We start from the raw sequence: 24,121 nt of genomic DNA, 5'->3' as shown, positions 1-24,121 counted from the left end.
TCACTAAAGCTTGCTCTAGTTCTGGTACTCAAACATTAAATGTACTCTCCACCCAGGAGGCCTCTGCAGCTCCTTCTAGACCTTCCATTTAAAGAGGGCTCCCGGACTAAGTCTCATTCTCCCGTCTACATTCTGGATTCTGTACTGCGTTCCTGCGATCCTTTCATGCTCCCTTTCTGAATTGTCTTACCTCCATTAGAATGTAAACTTCTTGAAGATAGAAACTGACTTTCTTTCTGCTTGTATTTATATTCCCTTCATTTAGAATGCCTGGCACCTATTAAGTAGTTTAGCACATACTTTTTTTTCCATTCATTCATATGTTACCTCTAATTTCTTAAGAGCTAAGCTCATTAAAAAAAAAAAAAAAAAAAAGTTTGTAGAAAAGAAATTTAGGGTTTGCAAAGTGATTGGTACACATTATCTCATTTAAATAACCCTAAAGTTAAGTCCTGGGCAGCTAAGTGTTGGAGTTGGTAGAGTGTAGATGGAGAGGTACTTGGTACAAGTCAGGCATCAGCTCCCTACTAGGTGAAGATTTCTCCATTAGCATGTTTCTCTGAGGAGGAAAATGCTACCATCAAACAGCTCCTGTAAGGGAAGGACTAAATCCACAAAAGATAAGAGACCTGTACTTCTCATACCTCCATGATAATTCTGTTCGTTGTTCAGATAGTAAAATCTGAGATGAAAGCAAAATATTTGTTCAACAGTCCCACAAAGAATATTTACCTAGGTTAGGAGAGAGGAAAGTGGCCTCCTATACTGAACTACTTATGTTTTTTCTATATCTTTCCTTTACAACTCTCATTTCTTTCTAAATATTATTAAGATGTTCCTCACTTTTCCAACTACTATCTGTATAAGGACATATTGTCTTCATCTTCTTCACTTTATCAAAACAGATTAAATAAATTCAGAAGCAGATAGGAGAATTCAGTTTACTTCTATTAAGCCAGACATTAAAAAAAATTTGCCACTTTTTTTAACCCATTAAAACAATTTTTTTTAGTAGGGATTATTAAAATATTTTTATTTTCACCAGATACATATAAAACAATTTTTTTACATTTGTTTTTTAAAATGTTGGGTTCCAGATACTCACTCTTCCTCTCCCCCCCTTGAGAAGGCCCATGTGAAGTTGTACAAAACATTTCCATAAAAATCATGTTCAAAAGAAAACAAAGATCTCCCTCCCTCAAAAAACAACCAAACCAAAACACCCAAGGGGGGAAAAAAGCATACTTCATTCTGTATTCAAAAACAATCTCTGGATAACATTTTTCAACATAAGTTCTTCATAGTAGTCTTGGATCATTGTTTTGCTGAAAATAGCAAAGTCAATAATGCTACTCTTAAACTTTTATTTTGTAATTTATAGTTATTTCTTATTAAAAAGTTATAATAGGCTTATTATTGATATTTTAAAATAAAAATTTGTTAGGTTAAATTTCTAATATGCTAAATGTCAAAAGATATAAAATCCCTAAACAAAAGTTTTTTGGAATGCTAAATTATTTTTAACAGTGTAACAGAACCCTGAAACCAAAAAGATTGAGAACCATTGATCAAGAACTCTTATGCTATTTATTGCTTCTTTTTAAACTTTTGCTTTATTTCTTCCAGGAATTTTAATTGACATTGTTGCCAAATAATTATGTGAGGCTTTGCTTATGTGTTGTGGAATTAGTCTGTTCCTTGTAGTCTGTATATTAGACATTTTTGGATCCATAATGTATCTTTATTGTTAATTTCTTCTTTTGCTTACTTATTTTTCAAGCCTTGCTTCCTTGTGCATTTCTGGAGTGAATGGCCTTGTTTTTCACTAATTTGTATTATCTGGAATTCTGATAATGTTTCCTTTAGGCATTGAAGACTTTATTCTGTAGACACCCTATGAGTGAATCAAGTAAATGTGCAGTGTCCTAATTAGTAAACTCTAGATACATGATCAAATATGGAGATTCCCCAAATAATATCGAGATTAAAATGTACAAAATCAGCAAGGTTTGGGTTGTAATAGATGAAAGGTAGACTGGTATAATAGGAAAAAAAAATGGATGAAGCCAGAAAAGATGGTGGCTTGAGAGAGGAAGCTCTCCTGCACAATTAATCCAGCAAAAATTGAGGCAGTCTCAAATAAAGCAGTGATCAGGAAATCCAAAGAACATGACAGTGGATGGTTTTTCTACCCCAAATCAGTAAGAGAGAGCCTAAGGCTTGAGGGATGTAGGCTCAGAAAGTGGATTGATAAAATTGGGCCATAGAGTGAAGGGAGGAGAATAAGGTATAAGAACATTGGGAAGGTAGAATGGGCCAAGTTGTGAAATAAGTTATAGGGATGTCAAGGAATATGAGGAACTAAATAAAAGTCATTTGATTTGGCAATTAGGAAGTCATTTTGAAAGAGCAGTTTCATTAGAATTCTGGAAGAAAAACTTTGAAAGGAAATAGTAGTGAAAATAAAATAAACATTAGTTATAGACAATTATTTCAACAATTTTGGTAGTAGAGCAGCAAAGAGTTAGGGAAAGTAGTTGAATAGGCTAGAAGAGTCAAAGGTAGGCTTTCAGGGAAATCTGAGCTATTTTCAGGGAAGATGTAAAGGAGTTCAATAGAGACTGGGTGGTGTATTAGATAGAAAGAGAAACTTTTTAGGATGTTAAACAATTATTCCTTGCTTCCATTTCTCCCTCCTCTCTTCATCCTTTCTCTCTTCCCCACCTCCCCCCCAAAAAGGGAATATGTTCCATGTGGGGGACTTGGAGAATGAATACTTTACCCTTCCTGGTCTTAGGGGAAAATTGACTCCACCAGTTGTCTGTTCAATAGTTAAGCAAAAAATTATAGAGAAATTACAGCTCCTAAGAATGCTCCCAACAACCCAGAGGGCTTTGACCATATTAGAGAAAAACATTTGATGATGCTCTCATGGAGAAACCACAAAGATGAATCATTATGGAGAATATTTCCTGATTCTTCGGGACTGCAGAGGGATTTACACTTGGCAGAACTTGGACCTTTGGATGAGGAAAGTTCACTGAAAAATGTCCATTTGCTTTTAAAGGCACGTGATTCAATTTCTTTTTTCTTTAATCTTTCACTAAAACATTCCCTTCTTAATTTTCTTATTTGCATTCTTGCAAGAGATGACTTCTCACCAACAGGAACTTTATTATATAGTTTAATTCAATCTTACATTTGGACAAAGTCACACTTCGTGTAGCAGAGCAGTACTTAAACCTGGAGACACTGATTGCAAACCAAACTTTTTGTTTTTATGTGTTGCTTCACAAGGATTACATTTGAATGGAGGCATGATTGAAAATTGCCAATGCACGTGGGCTGATAGAATTCCTTGAAGTTCTTGGAGAAGAGTGATTCTCTCTCTTGTATTTCTATCTTGGGTGCCTAGCACTTTGCTGGGCACCTAACAGGTACTAAAAAATCATTCCCATTTATTGACTGTGCCAAACTTTAAAATGCTGCAGTTGTGTAAACTTGAGTTGATCCCCAAAGAAGAAATGAGATGTAGTCCCTTCTTTGCAGACATGGAACACCAAGTGTGTGAAACACAGTTTATACCAATCAATCCATCTATCAGTCAATAAACATTAAGTGTCTGTTAGGCGCTAGGCACTGTGCTAAATTCTGGGACTTAAAAAAAAAAAAAAAAGACAAAAAAGATAGTCTCTGCCTTCAAAAAGCTTACAATCTAAAGGAGGAAACATGTAAACAAACATATATAAAGCAAGCTATTAATAGGAAATGACTAATAGAGGGAATGCACTTGAACCGAGGGGCTGGGGAAGACTTCCAGGAAAAGATGGGGTTTTTAGATGGGACTCAGGGGAAGCCAGGGAGATGAGCAGAGTTTCTCGGAAGAGCTTCTCCTCTCACTCTCCTTCCTCATCCCCCCAGCCCCTCAATTCTTTGTTCTCTCGGCGGAAGGATATACTGGGAAATAAGAACGTAAACAGAAAATAGCAATTTTTAAAAAGCTACAGAAAGCAAAACTCTTACCATTACGTCCCACTTATTAGCTTTGCTCCATAGGAGCCTGAGATTGGACACAAGGAAATACAGAAGAAGCCCCGCCTAGAAAAAGAGGTTTTGAGTTCAAATGCCTTTACCATAAAATTATGTGGCTTTGGGCAAGAGCGACTCCCTCTCTGGACCTCCATTTCCTCATCAGCAAAAAAAAAAAAAAAAAAAAAAAAAAAAAGGTGGAACCTTAGTTTTCCCAAGCACCTCCCAGATTTAAAGTCAATAAAACCGAAGAGAGCTTGGCGAGCTGCGCGCAGGCGCCCTAAACGACGCTCAAGCCCCGCCTCCTCACCCGGGTCCTGTCTGGGCCAGCTTCCTTTCCACACACTCCGCCCAGGCCGGCTGCGCAGGCGCGCGGCCGAACACGTGGCTGCTGCGGAGCCAGAAGAGCAATGGCGGCGAGTGGCGGAGGCCGCCGCGATCCCCTGGCCCCCTCCGGGAGTCCCTGTGCTTTCTCTCCGCGGGGCCAGCACTACTTTTCGTTAGCCGGTCCGGATGGGCACTTGCGAGTGTGGGAGACAGCCAGCAGCCGCCTGCACCAGGACTTCGTTCCTTCCGCTCACCTCAGCGCCACCTGCACCTGCCTGGCCTGGGCCCCGCCGCGGTCGCTGGCTAAGGTAAAGCTGAAGGCGCGGGATAAGGGCGGAGAGGGCGGGGGAGGGGGCGCGCGGGGCGTAGGTGGACTGAGGGGGCGCGAGGCCAACCCTCGCTGGCCGAGCGCAGGGGCGCGCGGTCCTGGCGGGGGCCGGCAGCCGCAGGAAGGTACGGGACCGCGGGGCCTGCCGGGGGACAGCGGCCGCCCGCCCCAGGAGGACCCAGAGAGAACGGGCTGCCCACCTATCCCCTTTCGGTTCTCGCGGGCCGCCCTTTACTCACCGCGGCCCGTAGTTTTCTCCAGCCACGCGTCTGGCTCTAACCGCGGGATCTCGAGTCCCCTCTCCCCGGCATGCTCTGCCCTGACTTAGCACAGCAGATGAACTTAATCACCCCTGGACAATTCTGGTTAACCACCCCGCGCCCCGTACGACCACTCGCACCCCCTTCACCCCACCTCGCTTCCTGTCAACCCATCACTCGGGCTCTGGCCTCCTGCACCCACCACGTTGGAAACACGCTGCATGCCCTTCCCCCAAGCATTCGGGTTCTTGCCTTCCTCCTAATCCGTTTGTAGTTTTCATTTCTGCTGTTAAATAAGGAGTAAAATTAGTGTAAATCCGGAAATGGGGAAAGGGGACCTTCAGGCCTCATCCGGAAGAATGAGGAAAGTACCCCAAATCTGCCACTGCTGAAAGGCCTCTTATGGGAAAGGCCCATCTCAGGTAGGAAAGACCATTTGGTGGTGTTTGAGTCATCTGGCCGCGTCTGCTGCAACTGTAAACCCACGTGGTTCACGATTGGGGCAATGAGACCGAACTATCAAAATAATATCAAAGTATTTTTGAGAAGTTGTGACTTTTGTTATAACTGTTACAGTTAATAAAGGTATTTTTAAAGATCCTGCTGTGTGCTACAAAAAAACACTTGGCTCTAGAGTTAGAAGACCTGGGCTTAAATCTAACTGTTATACTTAGGGGTTCTTTGACAAACCACTTGATTTGCCTCTTCCAGCCCACAGTTCTTTCTTCTGGGAAAGGAGGGAGTGTGGTGGCTTCTGAAGTTTTCTTTAAAGATAAGCTCCCTGACCTCGGTGAAATGACACTTTCCTGGGAGTGGGAAGAAAGTGCAAAAAGGATTAAGGCACAATACACTAAACAACTGGAAGATTAAAGAAAGCATTACATAAGGACAATTCTTGAGCTGAACTTGGAAAGAAATGAAAAATTCTGAGAGGGAGAAATGATGGGGGAATTGCATTCCAGGTACTTGGGATAGTTTATCCTTAGGTTGTGAGACAGAGGTGGAATGTCAAGATTGTTAAATTCAGGAGTCCAGTTTGGCTGAAATGTAGAGTTCATAAAGAGGACTGTATGGCATAAAGCTGGACTAATAGATTGGTTTTAAAGGCTTTAAATTACAGGCTGAGGAGTTTGCAGTTTCTCTCTTAGGCATTGAGGAGCCACTGATAATTTTGATTTGGTTAGTAGGATCAGATTCAGTAAGATTTTTTTGGCAGTTTTGTGGAAGATAGAGAGCTGAGACTCTAGAAATAGAGAGTAGTTAAGAGGCTGTTTAAAAAGTAGCACAGGCAAGGAGTGATGAAGTTTTGAAGCAGAGTGGTTGTTGGACTAGAGAAATGGGATAGGTTTCATACACATTTTAAAAGGTAGAATATGCCACAGTTAGCTATTTAGTGCATTTACAAAGTGAGAAAAGGAGTTGATCTGGATGAGACTTTGTGGTAGCAATGGGGAGATGATGGTTCCTTCAAAAAAATGTGCAAATTAAGACTTTACAAAGCATGTAACCAAAATTAGTTCCCTTGATCCTCACAAAGTAGGCAGGAAGCACAGGTTATCTATATTTTACAGATGGTGCTAAGTTATTCATCCAGGGTCACCTAACTAATGGCAAAGTTAATATTGGAATGCCTTTTGGCATTGGAGTTGTCTTTTCAATGAAAGTGGTAAAAGTGGGAAGGACTCTGGATTTGAGAGTCTGTATTTTGACTGGCTAAATAACCCTGCCCAATTCATAGCAGCTGTTTCGTAAACCAAGCAATATTCTGGACATCAGAGGTATCAAAAGTCATAGGGTTTAAAACTGAATCAAATGAAAAGGTAATTGGGAAATGTTTTTAAAAAGTAAAAATACAACATAATGCAGATAATATTAATTTGTAATTTTCTAAGTCAGTAGTGGTGGCCTGTTGATCCAGTTGTGTTTGAGTTTGACTGATCTTAAATTTTAGAAGTAGGCAGGATATTTTACTGATAGTGGAGTTACTTCTGGCTTGCCAGTGTAATTTAATAAGTAGTAAATCTACAATTTGAGCCCTTTAAGGGCAAAAAATTGCCTAAGAGCAATTGGGGTTAAGTGATTTGCCCAACGTCATACACCTCACCTAGGCAGTATCAAGTGTTTGTGGCTGGATTTAAACTCGGATCCTCTTGACTGCAGGGTCAGTGCTCCATCCTTTTTGCCATCTAGGTGCCCTGTGAGCCCCATCTTCTTGACTCTGATCTGAGTTCCTTTTTGTCACTTGAGTTGGGTATGGTGCAAGAAGCCTAGACACAAACTTTGTAAGTTAGAAATGAAGATACTATGATTAATTGAGGTGAGTGATTATTGTCTCCTCAAATCAAAAAATAAATAAATAAGGAGTAGATTATAAGATTTATTTAGCTTTTCAGGAAAGTTCCAATTTTTTTCCCTTAAGAGGAATATGATTTTCTTAACATAATAATAGAGATGATATTTTTTCCACTAAGCATAATGCTTCATTCTTCTCACTTTTAAACTCTTCTTTATTTGTGATTAAGACAGTTTTGATGTTCTTTGAGTCTTAAATTTCCTATGTGTTTTTAAATTTTCGCTTTGACTTTGCAAGGGAAATAATGATCAATTTTCTATTAAAAAAACATTTTATCTCAAACTATTAACCTAATTACCTAACATGACCCTTCACTATCTAATTTACTTTTTGCCAATTAGTGTTGTGTGGTCAGAGAAAGAAAAGTTTTGATTTGAGTCTGTTCTGTTCCCTTCTTTTTTAGTCACATAAATGTTCTTCTAATTCAGGCCCTCTCCTGGACTATTGTAGTAGCTTCCATTCCACTTCAGAACACTGATCTGAGAGTAAAAGATTATGTTTAGAATTTGATAAGCATTCACAGGAATGCCTTTGTATTAAGCGTGTTGAAATAGTCTTGGTTTACCAGCATGTGAAATATGTGCAAAAAGATAATGTCCTAGCAATAGTTAGTTGATCCTAGTTAAGGTGGGAATTTCTTGGGTGGAGAATATGGATCTTAAGTTCTTATGTAAACTGATTATTTCTTTCTCTCTTATGTCATAGAGAAATCATAGATGATGGACTTTAGAGTTGGAGGGTCTAATCAGCTTTTCTTTTTTTTTTTTTTAACCAATGAGGAAACTAGATCAAGTTTAGTTGCACAAAAGGCACATAAGTTTTAAATGAGAGCTAAGATCTGAATCCAGGTCTTCAGACTCCAAATTTGTACTCTTTTCCATTGTTTAATTAAAAAAAAATACGTTAAGCTTATATATCTCTTTGTATTTTTCACAGGGTCATGCTGGAATGAATTGGGGAATGAGATTGGACAGGAGCAGAGGCCAGGCACTATTCAGTTCAAGTAGGATAAGATTGATACAGCTTAGTAGATTACTAACTGGAATCCAAAACAACTTAGGCACCAAGGCCCCTAAAAGTAGATTCTATCATTCTTTAGGAAATTCTGTTGCCAAATGTTTCCCCTTTTAAAATTTCCCAGTCTCTTCTTTTCCTTGTGCATGTTTTCTGTCTTTTGTATAGACATCATTTCTTTCGGCCTGGGTCCCAAAACCTATTGGCCTCTTGGAGGAAATGGTTTCTCTGCTTCTGGTGAGGAAGAACAAGGTATAGCATTCTGAAGACAGTATCAGGAGCAGTCTCTCACCCTATTACTCCAACTTTGCTGAGGGAGAAACTCATTGTCAGCCAGAAGCAGGTATTGGTTTCCTCCTCACTCAATTCTCTGTTTCGGTGTTTGGTGGCAAATGTGAAACACCTTGTCAGTATTCTTTGAGAAGAAAAAGCTTCAAATCCTGTAGCGGCTTTATTTTGGTTCCCTAGCCTATGAATAGTGGTTGATATGTGAAATAGAATAGGCCTTTTTTGTCTCTTTGGTGATTTCTGCCCAAACCTTGCCTTGATACATAACTAATCCTTGATAATTTGGACTATAGTTATAGTCACCTAGTTTAGACTTAATATCATTTGACCTTTTCCTAGCTTAAAAATTTTATTGTTTAGTTCCAATATTATACTGGCCTCTAGTGTAGGTTGCAAATTTCTCTTTTTATAAGTCATTCACAGGCCACTTAAGCTGTGGCACTTTGCTAATCTAATGACTACAGCAGACCAGGTGCTACCCCCCAGCTATTAAATTCCTACATACAGCTCTAAAACAACTCTAAACTCTTTATACTTTTATTTGTATTTATCCAAAAATTATTTTCCTTTGTCTCTTACTTAGGTCACCATCCATACTGTAACAGTCTCCCTTTTTGTCTAATGAATCTGAACTTTCAGGAAACTTTGATCATTTAATATGTCACTTTTGAATCTATTCTTCCAATTTCTAGCCCATTTTCATCTAAAGCTATTCATATAATTATTAAAAATCTATATGTACTATTGACTATATTCTCACGTGTTATCTTTTTATTATAGATTCCACCAAAGTAATAGGGAACCCTGTGGGGCATTGCTAAATACTTTTGATGTTGGTAATGCTAGGACAGGGATGAAAACATTGGACTTTATCACTTGAGAAAATTCTTAAACTATAGTTGAGATAAATTGAGTGGACAGGAGACATCATTTCTTTGGATACTGAAAAACAGAAAATAACTTAAAGAGCCTTGCTAAGTTTAAAAGTTGGAGAGAAGCAAGTATTAGTTTTCCAGTAAAAAATCTTTTCTTCAAATATTTGGTGTTCTGATTAAAAAATAATAATTTATTGCTTTTTATTATCACTCTTTCAGTTGAGGGAATTAAACACAGCTCTTTATATAGCTGGATAATCAAGCAAAACAATCTCATTAACCTTGTCTTAAAATTCATTGCTTCTGTTAATAGATGATTTGTGTGCTTAATCTTCATTCTTTTGGACTTGTGGTTTCTCATTGTGTTTCAAAGTCTTTCAGAGTTTTATCTCTAAAATTGCATCGTCTAAATTGTTCTCCTAGCTCTGTTTATTTTGCCCAACATAAATTCATAGAGGTTTTTCTTAGTTCTGAATCTATTGATTTCATCATTGCTTATGGAGTACTAATCCTTCATTACATCGATATACCATAATTTGTTTATCTGTTCCCCAAAAGAAAAGCAGTTCTCTAATTCCTCATTTGTGACTATCATGTTAAGAGTTACCAAATAAATCATAAATGATTGTAATGGAATTCTGTTGTGCTATATAAGAAATGACAGGGAATATGATTTCAGAAAAACCTGAGAAGACTTTAGATGAACTGATGGAAAGTGAAGTGAGAGGAATCAGTTCTGTACATACTAACAGCAATAGTAAAACAAAGATCAACTCTGAAAGGCTTAGCTACTCTGATTAAGACTATAATCCAAGATACCAAAGGAAAAATGCTATGTACCTCCAGAAAGAGGACTGATAAACACGAATGCAGATTAAAGCATGGTTTTTTAACTTAATTTTTTTTTCCCCTTTTTAAAAAATTATCATGGCTAATAAGGAATAAGCATGATTTCACATGTACAGTTGACATTGCTTGCCTTCTCATTGGGTGAGGAAGGAAAGGAATTTTGAACTCTGACTTTTTTTTAATTAAATAAATAATGGATGGACTTGGTGAGTAAATAAAGACTGCTATAAATGTTGATAGTATAAGTAGATATTTTTTTCTCTAATATCTTTTTTATAAGCTATTTTTTGTAAGTCATTTGATTGGATCACAGGTCACTCAAATTTCAATATTTTTATGCACATAATTGCAAGTTGATTTCCAGAATGATTGGAATTTTACAACTTCAGCAATAGTGTTGTATATTTAAAGCATTTTAAATGTAATTATTGGTAGCTTTTGAAAAGTGCCTATTCACATCCTTTGACCATTTATTGTGGAATGGCTTTTAGTTTTATAAGTTTAAATCAGTTCTTTGTGTATATTAGAAATAAGGCTTTTATTAAAATGTGTTTTGCAAAGATTTTTTTCCCCAGTTCTTTTCCTTCTAATTTTTGCTTATTGTATTTGACTATGCAAAAACCTTTTCAATTTCATTTAATCAAAATTGTTTTTGGGTGATTATCTTACTTCTTTAGTCATGAACTCTTCCCTTAGCCATAGATCAATAAGTTCTTCAATAAGGGAACTTCTTTCTTTCTGTAATTTATTTATGATGTGACATTTTATATTTATTTCATATCCATTTAGAATATTTTGATGAATTTTTGTCCTCAATATCTGATTCCTTGTTGAATCTTGATAAATGGTATGAAGTGTTGATCTAAAACTTTCTGCTGCCCAGTTTTTGCAGCAGTTTTGTGGGTTCCCCTTCCATCCCCTCCACCTTTGGTAACTAAAGTTTTGGGGTTTAACATACACCATGATGCTATATGTATTCTACATATTGCATATCTAATTTGTTCTATGGAATAAACTTTTTCTTAAATCAGTACAAGATTATTTTAGTGATGTACAGTTTGAAAATTGGTGCTGATACTACTTTTTAAAATCAGTACCTTGAGATTCTTGACCTTTGTTCTTTCATATGAATTTCATAATTTTTTAGGTCTATATTGCAGTTAAAAAGTAAATTAATTTTGAAGACATTGACATTTTTCTTATAGCTTAAATTGTAAAGTACATGTTAACTTAAATCAATAGTCTGATCTTTATGTTTTCCTCCCTTCCTTTTTTAAAAAACTGCTATTGCTTCACAATGACTCACTTCACTCACTGGAAAACCACTTTGTAACAATTAAATAAAAAAGACTATGTCTGATATATGCCTCATTCTGTTCCTGTACTTCACCACCTTTCACCACCTTTGGGATGCATGCCTTACTATCTAGTCCATTAAAGTCATGATTCATTACTGCATTGGTCAGAATCTAGAATTCTTTCACTGTTTTTCTTGTCATCATCTTGTAAATTGTCCTTCTGGTTCTTTCTATTTGGCTCTTGTTTCATTCAAATCTATTCAAATTTCCCTTGACTTCTTCATAATGATTCTTTCTTGGAAAACAAAGTTCAAGGATTGTGGTCTTAGAGGAGAATGTCATCCATGCTTCATTCATTTTTCTATTCTTGTGGTTCACTTGCAAATCATGCAAATATGATAAGTTATTTTTCTTGACTTGAACAAAGGAGGTCTTTTGTAAAGTTAGGTAATGTCACTTTTTGTTTCTATTTAATTTTACCATTTTCAGGATCTAGCTTTGAGAGAGAATTACTCTTTATTTTTGTTTATGACCTAACTGGCACATAGTCAGCATTTTCCTCTTGTTAAATCATTTTGTTTCAGAAACTTGCCTTCATAGAAGCACCTAGCAGCTAAACCTAACATTTTCATATAAAACTATTAGAAACGTTATTTAGGACTTTGGTTATGTGGCTGCATTTTTTAAAATGTAATTGACTCTTGTTTTCTTAAATTTCTTTTTTTGAGGGAAGCCACTAACTATAGGATTCTTTCTGGGGTTCCCCATAGCTCTTAGTGTATTGAATGTTGACTTTGTACTGAGCACTCAAGTAATAATACTTTTTGTATAAAAGACACTTTTATGATTTATCCACCTCAGAATAGTGAAATGTAAATTTTATGTACATGTGCCCAGATGTCAAAAGAGTTCGCCTTTTGTGATTTTCTTTACCTCTGCTCCCCATCTTTCTCCAGTGGGCACATAGTAGGCACTTCATTAGTGCTTGTTGAATTCACTTCAAGAAAACAAATAGAATAAAGGTGTAGTGGGTGATTAATTTCAGAGATTTTTAAAGTGTAATTTAAACTCTGCTTTGTTGGGGGAAGTGCCTCTGGCTTCTCTAGGGTAATAGAATACTTGCTTGTGAATGCTTCTAATTCATTCTTCTGAAGGCTGCGTAGTTTTAGGAGGGGTCAGAATTGTGATGCTGTGGAGATAATGTTGAGCTTGGAAGATGAATCCCTTTTCTTTGTCCACTTAATATCTGTGAGACCTTGGGTACATCATTTAACCACTAATCAGTTTCCTCATTAATAAATAGATGATTTCTATAAGGTCCCTTCTATTTACAGCTCTTTAGACTAACTTCACATCGTTGCCCTTTCCAATTTTCTTCAAGGTAGTAATAAAGAAGTCTTCCCCTTCCCCCAGAGGAAATAAGTCAGGTCTGCATTAGAAAGAAATATAATTGAGGGGGAGTGCTTCCATGGAATTGGTGGTGTCATGGAATCAGCATGGTACAATAGGAAAAAAGAAAAAAAGAGGATCTGGTTTTGAATTCTAGCTATACCACTTGCTGTCTGTGTGATCTTAACTTCTGTCTTATTTTTCTCATTTTCTCAAAATGAGAGATTTGACTCTGACTTTAACTTTCCTTCTAACTCTAAATCTATGTTCCTGAAAATCTGGGTTCAAGTTCTGACTTTTGTTACCTAGTAACTGATTATGTGTCCTTAGAAAATGTCACATTTTGGGGCCCTCGTTTTGTTAGCTGAGTATACTTAGCTAAATCTGTTTCTCTTATTAGAGCCATGATGTTGTAAGTCATGGAGATACAAAATTTTTTTAAGGCTTGGAAAATTTCTGATTATCTTGCCCACCTTAGAAATACGACCTTATCTTGTATTAGTAATGTTTATGTCTGAAGGAGAAAAAAACCCTCCAAAACTATATCTGCCTTTATTAGATATGATTCTTCAAGTATAGCTTCCCATTAAAACATTGAAATTTTTTTGCCCTTCTACATTTGTCATGGCATCTTTGAAGTGTTTTTTTAAGAGCACTATTGTTGTATCATAATTTTATGACTATTCATCTATAGGGTGTCCACAAAATCTGATTCTAATCTATTTAGTGCTATTCTGTGATTTTAAATAAGTTTGTGCATTTAAAAAACAAGAATTTTTAGAGCTGCAAGAGATCTCCTGAGTCTCTTTCAGTTGTTTATGACCCCAGATATTTTAGCTGAGATTTTAATTGGGTTTATCTTGCACTTACTCTGAAGTGACTTTTCAAAGTGGCATGCCAGCAATGTGTGAGAAAGCATGAGAAACACATCTTCAGTCAGGGCTTCCATATTTTGACCCAATAGGAATCCTTCTCTCTGTTAGTTAATGGATTTTAGTATACTTAAGCCTTCTGTCCATTTTACTGTTAACATCTTATGTTGAAAATTTATTCAGGATTGCATGAGATGTAGGGATTTTTTGTTTTGTTTTCCAGGAAGGTCCCCAGAGGAAAAAAAGGAAATCTGAAGCTGTAGGAACTGGTGACCAGGTTGACCTATTGGCCATTGGTACAGCAGTTGGCAGCATTTTATTATACAACACATTAAAAGGAGAGTTACAGAGCAAACTCGTAGTAAGTATCTTTTTTTTTTGAAACAGCATAATTAACTCTTAATGTTTTGTTTTTGGTTTTGATCTAAGCGGATTACACTAATATTTTGGGAGAATGTTTTTAAATTCTACTTCTGAAAATTATTTTTCTTTTGAAGTAACAACAATCTTTTATTTAAAGTTTTTGTTGTTGTTGAAAAATAGTACTTTTTTATATCACTAATTTCTGAGCATAATTCATTCCTTCCCCACCCCAACAATTAGTGCAACAATTTAATTTAAAGTTTATACAATAAAGTTGTATACAATAAAGTGTTGTTTCTTCGTATCCCTCCATATATGTTTATATATATGTGTGTATTTACATACATATATATATTTGTGTATGTATATGTTTACTATTTGTTAAAAAATAATGTTGCTGTTATCAGTATTTTGTTCTGTTTAAAACTTAATAAGTTATCAGTTCTTTAAAAAAACAATTGGACATTGTGTTTTGATCTGGCATATTTAACTCTAAAGTTAATCTAGAAATTGGGATAGTATAAGTTGAATCTATAGCTTGGAGAGAAAATGATATTTTGTTTTGTAAGTTAGTTAGTTTTCAGGTGTTATGGATGTAAATTGACAATGAAATTATGAATGTTGATATCATTTCATTTAAGTAAATACTTTGTCTTTTATATTTTGCTTCTGTATAATATTTTTTTCTTTCTCCAGAGCGGTGGACATGACAATAAAGTAAATTGCATACAGTGGCACCAAGATAATGATTGTTTGTATAGCTGTTCAGATGATAAATATATTGTGGAATGGAATACACAGACTTGCAGAGTAAAGTGGTAAGTAAGATGGTTCTGTTTCAAAAGAAAGATTCCAGAACTGCTAAGAATTGAGTTGGGAGTTTAACAGATCATCAAATTATGCCCTTATAGACTTCTTTGTTAGATATTGTAAACCAAAGTTTAAGCTAATAGTACCTGCCCTCAAGGAACTTAATATCTAATTGGAAAAAGAAGTAAAAGTTTTTAAAAATTGAACTACAATACAGTGGAAGCAAATGATAGATTAGAAAAAGCTTATCTTGAGGCCATGTATTATATATGCAATAAATACTGAATTCAGAAAAGAGAAAAAAATATTTTGGCATGGTCTGGAAGTGCTTCGTTGTAGGAAGGATATCTCTAAGTAGATAATTACGATTTGTATAATTGTATAAGAATGGAGTACCTCAGTGATGTAGGATGATGGTGAGGGAGCAGTAAGTCTATTTTTGAGTTTGGAAGCTTTAGGAGATAAGGTTCTGTAGTCAAATTTGGAGTCAAATTGTAGAAGATCCTAAATTCCAATTTAAAGTATTTGCATTTTTCTGTTGTAGTCATTGAGAAGCCACTGAAAAGTTTTGACTGTGATAGTGATATTAAAACAGTGTTTTAGTTTTAAAAAAAAATCTGGCAGGACAGAAAAGCTAGAGACAGATTGATTTTAAAGAGGCAGTAAATGAAATACAAGACTTTGAACAGGTGGTCAAAGTGGGAATGGAAAGGGGAAAATATAAGAGGCATTGTGAAGGAAGACTTGAGAGGACTTGGTGACTGAAGGAGAGAGGCAGGGGTGAGATAAGCAAATCAGGGAGTGTCTGCTTGGGGAGCAATTTGATGAATTTTGGTTAATAATTGTCCACAATGATTTAGCACTTCTGCCATTTACCAAAAGCTTTCTAACCTCCTGACTATATGAGGTAAATGCATTGTTTATCCCAATTTTATACATGTGGAAACAATCTTAGAGAAAGGGAATGAGTTTACTGTGTTGTGTATCCAGGAAATGAGCCCATGCCTCCTGGATCTAGATTAGAATTTTTTTTTTTTTTCTTTTTTGGTCCAAATCTGTTGGTTCGTTGGCAAAAATGAACTCCTGGAAGAAATTTCTTTAATAAAGCAACTAATAGGTTGCTTATATTATACATATAAATATTATATATATGTGTATATATATATGTGTGTGTGTGTGTATGTATATATATATATATATAAAACAACTTATATTCAGAACTTGCTTAGGAAGATCACATGTCCTGTGTATGTTAAAATTAGAAATTGATCTGTCTGATTTTGCAGGTCTTTGTCCATCCTATCAGTATTGCTGCTGTTCTCTGGTGATTTTTCTACTGAACCATGTTGTCTCTTAGTTTTAAATGTAGCATTTGACAGTCCAGGAATGGCGATATGGGCTCAAGAACAAAGTTGTAGTTGTGGAAATAAAAGTTCCTGCCTGTGGAAGTAAGATACCTCGAGTAGGGGTAGTATAGAATAGAAGGAATGGGATACAATTGAGTCTTTGGTAAAAGTGGGAGGAAAGAAAAGGATTCACCAAAAGGCAAGAGAAATGCACAAGTAGAACCAGTGTAATAACCTGTCACAGTTGTCAAGTGGGGATGGAGACATAAATCAATAGTAGTATTATAAGTGGGGGAAAGAAAGCCTGGAGAAAGGGAAAAATTTATTTCTGATTTGGAAGGTTTTTGTTGGAGCTCTTAGACTAAAATCTACTTATCAGTAGATGATTGATTAGAGAAGCCAGATTTCATTGGAGTTAGAAGGAAGTCAATAATAAATTAGAGGCTCAAGTATATAAAACTCTTTTAGAAGTTTGGCTATGAAGGATCACTACTATGTACTCTCAATAAAAGAAATGTTTTTGGATGTACCTTGAAAGTTTTTTTTTTTTTTTTTTTTTAAGATAATTTTAGTTACTGAATTAAAAACTTAAGAGTATACCAGTTTGAAGTAAAATTTTGTTCTAATCAAAGCTTCTTAATTTAAAAAAAAAAAGTTTCTAGCTTTTATTTTTATATCATCTTGATTTTCAAAAAATACCTTTTTTTCCCCTCCCCAGAAGGTCATCCCTTTTAAAAGGATAAAAAAGAAGAAAAAAAAGCAGATCCACAAAATTAGTTAACCTATCAGCTAAGACAAGAGAGTAAATATAATATTCTGTATCCATAGCCCTTCACTTATGCAGAGTAAGGGGAGGTGTCTATTTTCTCCAAACTCGGGAATTTTTATCGTATATCATTCTTTTTCATTGCAAGATCATTTCAGAATGATTTTTAAAGACTACCAAAGTCTTTGTGAAATTACTAAAAGTATACCTCATGTGGGAAGAGTGTTCTTGCAGTCTGGTTAGTTCATAGTTCTTGTGGCAGATAAGTAGCACTGGCTGCTTCTAGATGTAGAGACTACATGACTTGATTCAGTCATTGTTGTTCCCACAACCTTCTATCTGCACATCATTTCAGTGAATTGTAATTTTCAGAGCTTCTACCTCTTGAGTATTCTGTGTAGCGTTAAGGGTTTTCAGATAATAGATTTTTGAGGTATTTAAAATATCTTTATGAACAACTAAGACTTTGGAAGACTATTCTTGAAATAAAAGTTATATATTTTTTCCCCTATGGGTATTGGTAACTTCTTTAATTTTTTCCCCCCTTTGGCCAGTTAAAATTTAAAAAATTCTCAATCTTGCTTGTCAATTATCAGTTTTTCTTTCTCAGATTCTAAGTAATCCAGGTAATATTTTGCCATTTGATTTGTTTCTCTTGGTGGCTATTAAATTTGTAATTTTTTAAGAAGAAAGAAAACCTGATTATTAATGTGCTATCCAGTCATTCTTTGAGAAATTCAAAGAGAAGTTCTGCATAATTGTTAGAAATATAGAAATACTTACATAGGGTTTCTTCATCTTCGTGCATTTCACAGTGAGAGGATTAAGTGATCTTAGGGTCATAAATATTGAAAGATAATGAGTGAAATTTGGTTGGTGCTCTGGGGAGTGAAATACAGAATTAGTTTAAAAAGATTTTCTTATAATGAATAGACAGCCTTTTTTTGAGATGCCCTTTGAGGGATTTGATGACACTAGACAGTATATGAAATTGTTCTAGGGTCCTTTGGATGTTTAGTTGAGCATCAGCAACTTCTGTACTATAGGACCAAATATGGAAATACTTTCTGTAAGACATAGGAGTCTACAACAAGGTCAAAGTTCTCTGAAATCTGGAGAGAAAACATAGAAATATAGAAATGCATTCTACATCAACCCCTTGTTCAACAGATGAAGAAATTGAAGTCTAGAAAGATTTGAGCACTTGCTCAAGGTTACAGAGCTGGGACGAGGCCCTAGTCTCTTGACTCCTACTCCCATGTTCTTGAACTACCCCCTGATGCTTTCCTCCAGCAGGGGCCTACACCTGGAAATAAGATTAGGAAACATGTTTTCTAAGGAGATGAGAATGCTAGCAGCCACACCAACATGAATCTACCTTGGGCTGAAAGACTGAAAGCTCAGGTTAGTGTGTGACCCAGACATGATTGGGGTGGGGCTGATGCCAGGGACAAGAAAGAGAAGTGTATTGTAGACTGCTGGGAAACAAGGATTGTAACTGAATTATCTGCCTGCCCTTCTTAAACCCTTATCTTGCTGAAAGGAACTACTTCTAGGATGATTTGAACAGAAGCCAGTCAAGTTTTCTCAGGGCTGGGCCTCTGGGCTAAGTTAGAACATGATGACAATGTGCTGGATCAGTTTTGCTTATGCACAGCTGAACACAAGGTTTGGCTTTCAAGGAATACACCTGGCATGAAGCTCTTGGTGGTAACTTTTGTTACTGCTTGCTGCTGCAAAGGGATGACAATATTAACTTTTTGTAATATCTTTCTTTCTGTAATACAGCAAATGGAAAGGTGACATCAGCAGTGTCAGTGCTTTGTGCATCAGCCCTGATGGGAAAATGTTGCTTTCGGCTGGTCGAACTATCAAACTATGGGATTTGGAGACTAAAGAAGTCTATAGAGTGAGTGAGTCAAAATAGGTGCAGGTATAGTAAAAGCACAATAATTCAGACTAATTTGGGAGGAACATCATTTTGAATTAGGGAAAGTATGAATAATTTTTATTATCAACAAAATACTTTTTTTATGTTCAAGTATATTGAGTTTCCAAAATGTTTCCAAATAAGTTTGATAGCAGTAGAATCGATTAAAATTAGCAGTGTTGCTTACACACTGTATTTGGAGTCAGAGCCTGAGTCTGATCATAGCCCTATGGCTACTCTCTTTGTGACCTTGATTGAGTCATAGTCTTTCTGGCCCTAAGTTTCCTCACCTGTAAAATGAGGGGTTGGATAAGATGATTTCCTTGAGTTCCCTTCTAGTGCTGAATCAGCCTCTGGATCATTTTACTATGACGTTGCTCAAGTCCATTAGATACAGTTTGTTAAAAAGAACAAATATGTACTCAGAAATCTTGTTTTTATTTTAATTTGTTTGGTATTAAATTTGTTTTTCTTTTTAAAAAAATAATATAGAGCTAAGTACAGAACAAGTTAAATTACTTTAGATTTGGATTTGGATTAGTTTGAATTAATGAGCTTTTACTGTACTGCTAACCAAAGATTTTTGTTTTTCAGACTGAAAACTGTACTGTTTAAAATTAAATATAGATTTTATACCTTATTGGTTAAAGAAAAAAGTTCTCTGGGGTTACTGAGATGTGGTGCTGTGATGATACTAAATTGTGGTTTCGACTTAACTGAATGTTATATGAGGACATCTAATTCCTTGGCTGTGTCTGAGCATATCCAGTACCCCTTTTGATTTTGTGTTAGAATTAACTTGACTTTCTGCTATGAAATGTAAAGAAACTTGGGATATGGGGAGGGCATGTGGGTTATTAAGAAGGAATACTTTGTAGTTTTTTATAATTTAGGCAGATGCCCTATTTCCTAAGAATTCTAAAGAGTGCAGCATAAATACCTTCAGTTGCTTGAGCTATCAAACTGTGGGACTTGGAGAACAAAGAAGTCTATAGAGTGAGTAAATCAAACTAGTTCCAAGTATAGTAATAATTCAGTAATTCAGAATAATTTATTGTCTCCATTTAGTTGTAATCATTTGTCCCCATTGTTTATTACAAATTGTAGCTGAAAGAAATATCCAGATTCTTTGGTATTATTGCTTTAGAACCATCTTTTACTAATGAAATTTACTTTTTTTTAGCATTTCACAGGTCATGCAACAGCTGTTTCATCACTTATGTTCACAACTCTAAGACCTCCTAAAGAAAGTCAGCCCTTTGATGGAATTACTGGCCTTTATTTCTTGTCTGGAGCAGTACATGACCGATTACTTAATGTATGGTACGTATTTCTTTTTGCTTGGAAGAAATTGTGCCTTGGTTTAAAAAAAAAAAACAAAAACAAAACAACTTGCCATTTGTGTATCCAAAAATATGGCTGGCTGTTTTGTTATGGGGATTTTGTTGTGTCTCTGACTTCCATAAGGACCTTCCAAGTTATGGATAGAGGTCATAGAAGAATAAAAGACTTTTAAGAAGTTGGCTAGTTTTTTTACTTGTCTTTGAAGATGATAAACTTGTTTCTTTTATCCTCAGTCTATTTTTGCAAGAAACTAGAAACTAATCAATAATAAAATTTCTCTATTAAAAAGAAAAGGATATTTATAATTTGTGAAAGAACAGCTACCTTTCTCCCCAGTTAATGCAAGTAATGAATCATGGGCTGGAGTTGCATGTATTCAAATTTGCATTATTTAAAATTTGTGTTATTTCAAATTAGGTAATTTGTTCTAGCCTGATGGATATGCAGTGTGAATCAGAATAATGCAACCACTTCTGGATTCATTTGTGCACTAATAGGGAGGGACCTAGGTGTAGGTCATTTTGGATTGGTGCTATGATGACACTCAACTGTGGTTTCCTCAAACCGATAATTGAATGAGGACATCTAATTCCTTGGCTGTGTCTGAGCATATTTATCAATCTGCGTTTACAGTATTATTATGAATACTTTATATTTTACTTTCAAACCAGCTTTTTTAAAATCAAAATTCCTCTGGAATAAGTGGTTATTAAAATTTTGCGACTCATTACTTCATGGGATGCTCACAATAGATTTTTGGAAATAAGTAATATTAACTCCATTTTTTGGTATGTATTTTAAATTTTATCATGCCTGTTTGAATATTGGGTAAGCTGTGGCAATCCTTAAGATTTTTTTTTTTTTAACTGGGTTGTAAATTTTGGATTGAGTTATACAGGGACATTGTTCTTGTAGTTGCCAAATTGGGTTGAGCATTTGGTAGTTTATTTTTGAGCTTACTTGGAGAGAGGAATGTTTGTGTGGATTGAGTCTATAGTTTTTGATCTTATGACAGGTCTCTCAGTCTGGGGACAAATGAATAATAAAGATGTCAGCTTTGAAAAATTCTATTAAGACTTAAAATATGCCCATATTTTAAATGCTTGTGTAGTTCCTTTTTAGCCTAAGAAAGGTTATAACTATTTAGTATGATTTCCATTCATATTTTGTCCAAAAAATATATATTATATTATATGATATGATATATTATATTTCCCAAATCTCACAGATTCTTTATACCAGAGTTGAACTTCTCTTCAGAGCAATGAAAAGAAGAACTGACATCTGTAATATAGACACAAAATGATATATATTTTAAAATTTCATAATTAAAGTGTCAGTATTTGCTTACAAGAGAACTCTCATATGTAGCCATGAAAAGGAAGAGCTCTTAGATTTGGAGCAAGTGAACTTGGGACAAATGCTAGTTGTTTTACTACCCATTACTTGTGTAGCTTTTGGGAAATTAATTAATTGACTCTAAATCTCACTTTTTCATTTATTGGTTATTTTTTTTTCCCTCTCATTTATTGTTTTTTAAAGGAAAAGGGTAGGCTCAGATGACTCTAAGGTCTTTATTTTCAGTCAGGCCTAACTCAAACCAGTGCTGTGATTCTGGTCACATTTAGAACAGACATTTGTGGTCCAGAAAAATCTATTTAAACTACTATGTATAGTAGTATAGTATATATTAAAAAATATACTGACTCACAGTTACTAGTGCTGAGCTAGGTGACTAAACCCACCTGGCAATGAGAAATCTGCTAAATCTCCATCATCATCTCACCAAAGACATAGCCTTTAATGTCCTTCAGTTAGCTTTAGCCTCTGGGTGGACCAGCTCATCCTGTATGTAACATGTTGTTCCTACCATAGTCTTCTGCCCTAAGTCTGTTTTATGCTAGATGACTTGTTTGTTGTATAACTGTGCTATTGCTTACTTGTTATGTATGCCAGATAAAGTATTGATAGATGCTTTCAGCTTTCCAAGGATATAGTGTGAAATAATACTTTCATTTTAATTTTTATTTCATTTAACTTTGCACTAATTCTGTGAGGAATTTAGTATCTTTGTTAGATGTTTCCAATTTTTATGTATCTCTTGGATAAATGCTGCTTTATGTATCCTAGGCAAGTTCGGTCAGAAAATAAAGAGAAGAATGCAGTGATGTCTTTTACAGTTACTGATGAACCGGTCTACATTGACCTGACTCTATCAGAAAACAAAGAGGAGGTAAAATTACTAGATAATTTAGTCTTGACCCAGAAGTGCTATTTGCTTTTTATCCCATTTTGTAAGATACAGCATGTTGATGAGTTTGTGAGTCATGTACAAATCAAGGTGGTAGGATGGATATAGTTTTGGTAATGACCAAAAAGAATGAAGTATATGAATGTGTTGAGATTTTTTTTTTTTTTTTTTTTTTTAAGGTAATGAAAAGAGTAATGAAATTTTTGAATAAAGAAAGAAGTGGAGAATAGGCATTTATTAATTACCTAAAACATACCCAAAACTGTACTAAGCACTTTACAAACATTATCTCATTTAGTGCTCACAAAAACCCTGGCAGGCAAATGCTAATACCCCGTTTAAAGTTGAAGAAACTAATGCAGATTGAAGTTAAATGACTAGGATCACTTGACTAAAGAATATCTGAAGATGAATTTGAAGCAGGTTTGCCTGACTCTGGGCTTACTCCTCTGTCCACTGAAAAATCTCATTTGAACATTTTGGATATAAGAGGGACTCAATTCAGAATGGATAGAGTTATTTGAAAAAAAATTTATTAGCAGGAAAAATCAGTCTTTTGCTATTTGCAACACAAGATTCTAAAATATTGAATTTTATTTTTGATGTTCTAAGCTCAAAGATGATAGTTATTTCCACCTTCAAAAAAAATGCAAATGCAGTTTTTCCCAATATGATCATACTTGACATTACAACTAGTTTAAATGTCTCTACTTTAAGCCATCTTAGACTGTAGTAATTGAATTTCAGCTTGAAGGATGTAGCCAATGATAAATTTAATGATATCTCTTTTAATAGAGATACATCACAATCAGAATCAAGAAATTTAATTTTCTATGGGTAACCCCCTAGGATTCTGCCTGTTGGGAAAAGAAATTTTGCCATGTAAAAATTCCAGTTTTTCTTCAGAGGGTTAGCAACACTTCAATAAATACAAAATCTGCATTTTAGAATGAGCATAAAATTGATCAAGAGGCATGAAAATTATGTAGAATAATTTTAATCATATAGATCATTTAATTCAGGCTCCTTACTTTACAGTTGAGGAAACAAATCAAGACCCTTGTCCAGGGTCACACAGGTAGTAAGTATCAGAGGCAGGGTTGGAACCTGTGTTTTTGACTGCAAATGCATTGAACTTCCTTGTGGTTAGTCCTAAGTCTTTTTAATAAAATAAATGTCTTATTTGTTGATGTTCATTTGCTACTGTTACAAAAGCAGGATAATGTGAAATGTTACAAATAGAAGAGTCTTGATGGTTGTGTTATAATAACCTTATGTCACAGTTTTTTAGAGTCTTCTCTTTCTATTTCATAGAAATATTTTATTATGAACTGAATTAGTTTACTTTGCCACTAACATCTTTTTACATTTTGAACTTCCTAAGTTAACAGTAATTTCAGTTTTTTGAACTCAGCCCTCTAAAGTGTTT

At 35.3% G+C, this 24,121-nt stretch overlaps 1 protein-coding gene and 2 non-coding genes across 3 annotated transcripts in view; all 3 read left to right on the top strand.

Annotated features, from left to right (window-relative positions):
- Positions 1 to 4,377: 4,377 nt before the first annotated feature.
- The window catches only part of WDR43 (WD repeat domain 43), a 39,493-nt gene continuing 19,749 nt past the window's right edge, over positions 4,378 to 24,121 (top strand). The window contains exons 1-6 of the mRNA XM_074288258.1: positions 4,378 to 4,664; positions 14,106 to 14,243; positions 14,942 to 15,063; positions 18,956 to 19,076; positions 20,281 to 20,420; positions 22,572 to 22,674. Coding sequence (XP_074144359.1) covers positions 4,440 to 4,664; positions 14,106 to 14,243; positions 14,942 to 15,063; positions 18,956 to 19,076; positions 20,281 to 20,420; positions 22,572 to 22,674 — 849 coding nt within the window. The 5' untranslated portion in view covers positions 4,378 to 4,439. The remainder of the gene's footprint in view (positions 4,665 to 14,105; positions 14,244 to 14,941; positions 15,064 to 18,955; positions 19,077 to 20,280; positions 20,421 to 22,571; positions 22,675 to 24,121) is intronic.
- LOC141559251 (small nucleolar RNA SNORD53/SNORD92) lies at positions 19,778 to 19,860 on the top strand. The gene has a single exon (XR_012487315.1). It is a non-coding gene; the product is annotated as a small nucleolar RNA SNORD53/SNORD92 (small nucleolar RNA).
- Positions 20,971 to 21,052, top strand: LOC141559252 (small nucleolar RNA SNORD53/SNORD92). The gene has a single exon (XR_012487316.1). It is a non-coding gene; the product is annotated as a small nucleolar RNA SNORD53/SNORD92 (small nucleolar RNA).

Source organism: Sminthopsis crassicaudata, chromosome 2, assembly GCF_048593235.1.
Source record: "Sminthopsis crassicaudata isolate SCR6 chromosome 2, ASM4859323v1, whole genome shotgun sequence".
In the NCBI taxonomy this organism is placed as follows: domain Eukaryota; kingdom Metazoa; phylum Chordata; class Mammalia; order Dasyuromorphia; family Dasyuridae; genus Sminthopsis; species Sminthopsis crassicaudata.
Note: the sequence above shows the minus strand (reverse complement) of the source record. Positions and strands in the feature narration are given on the sequence as shown.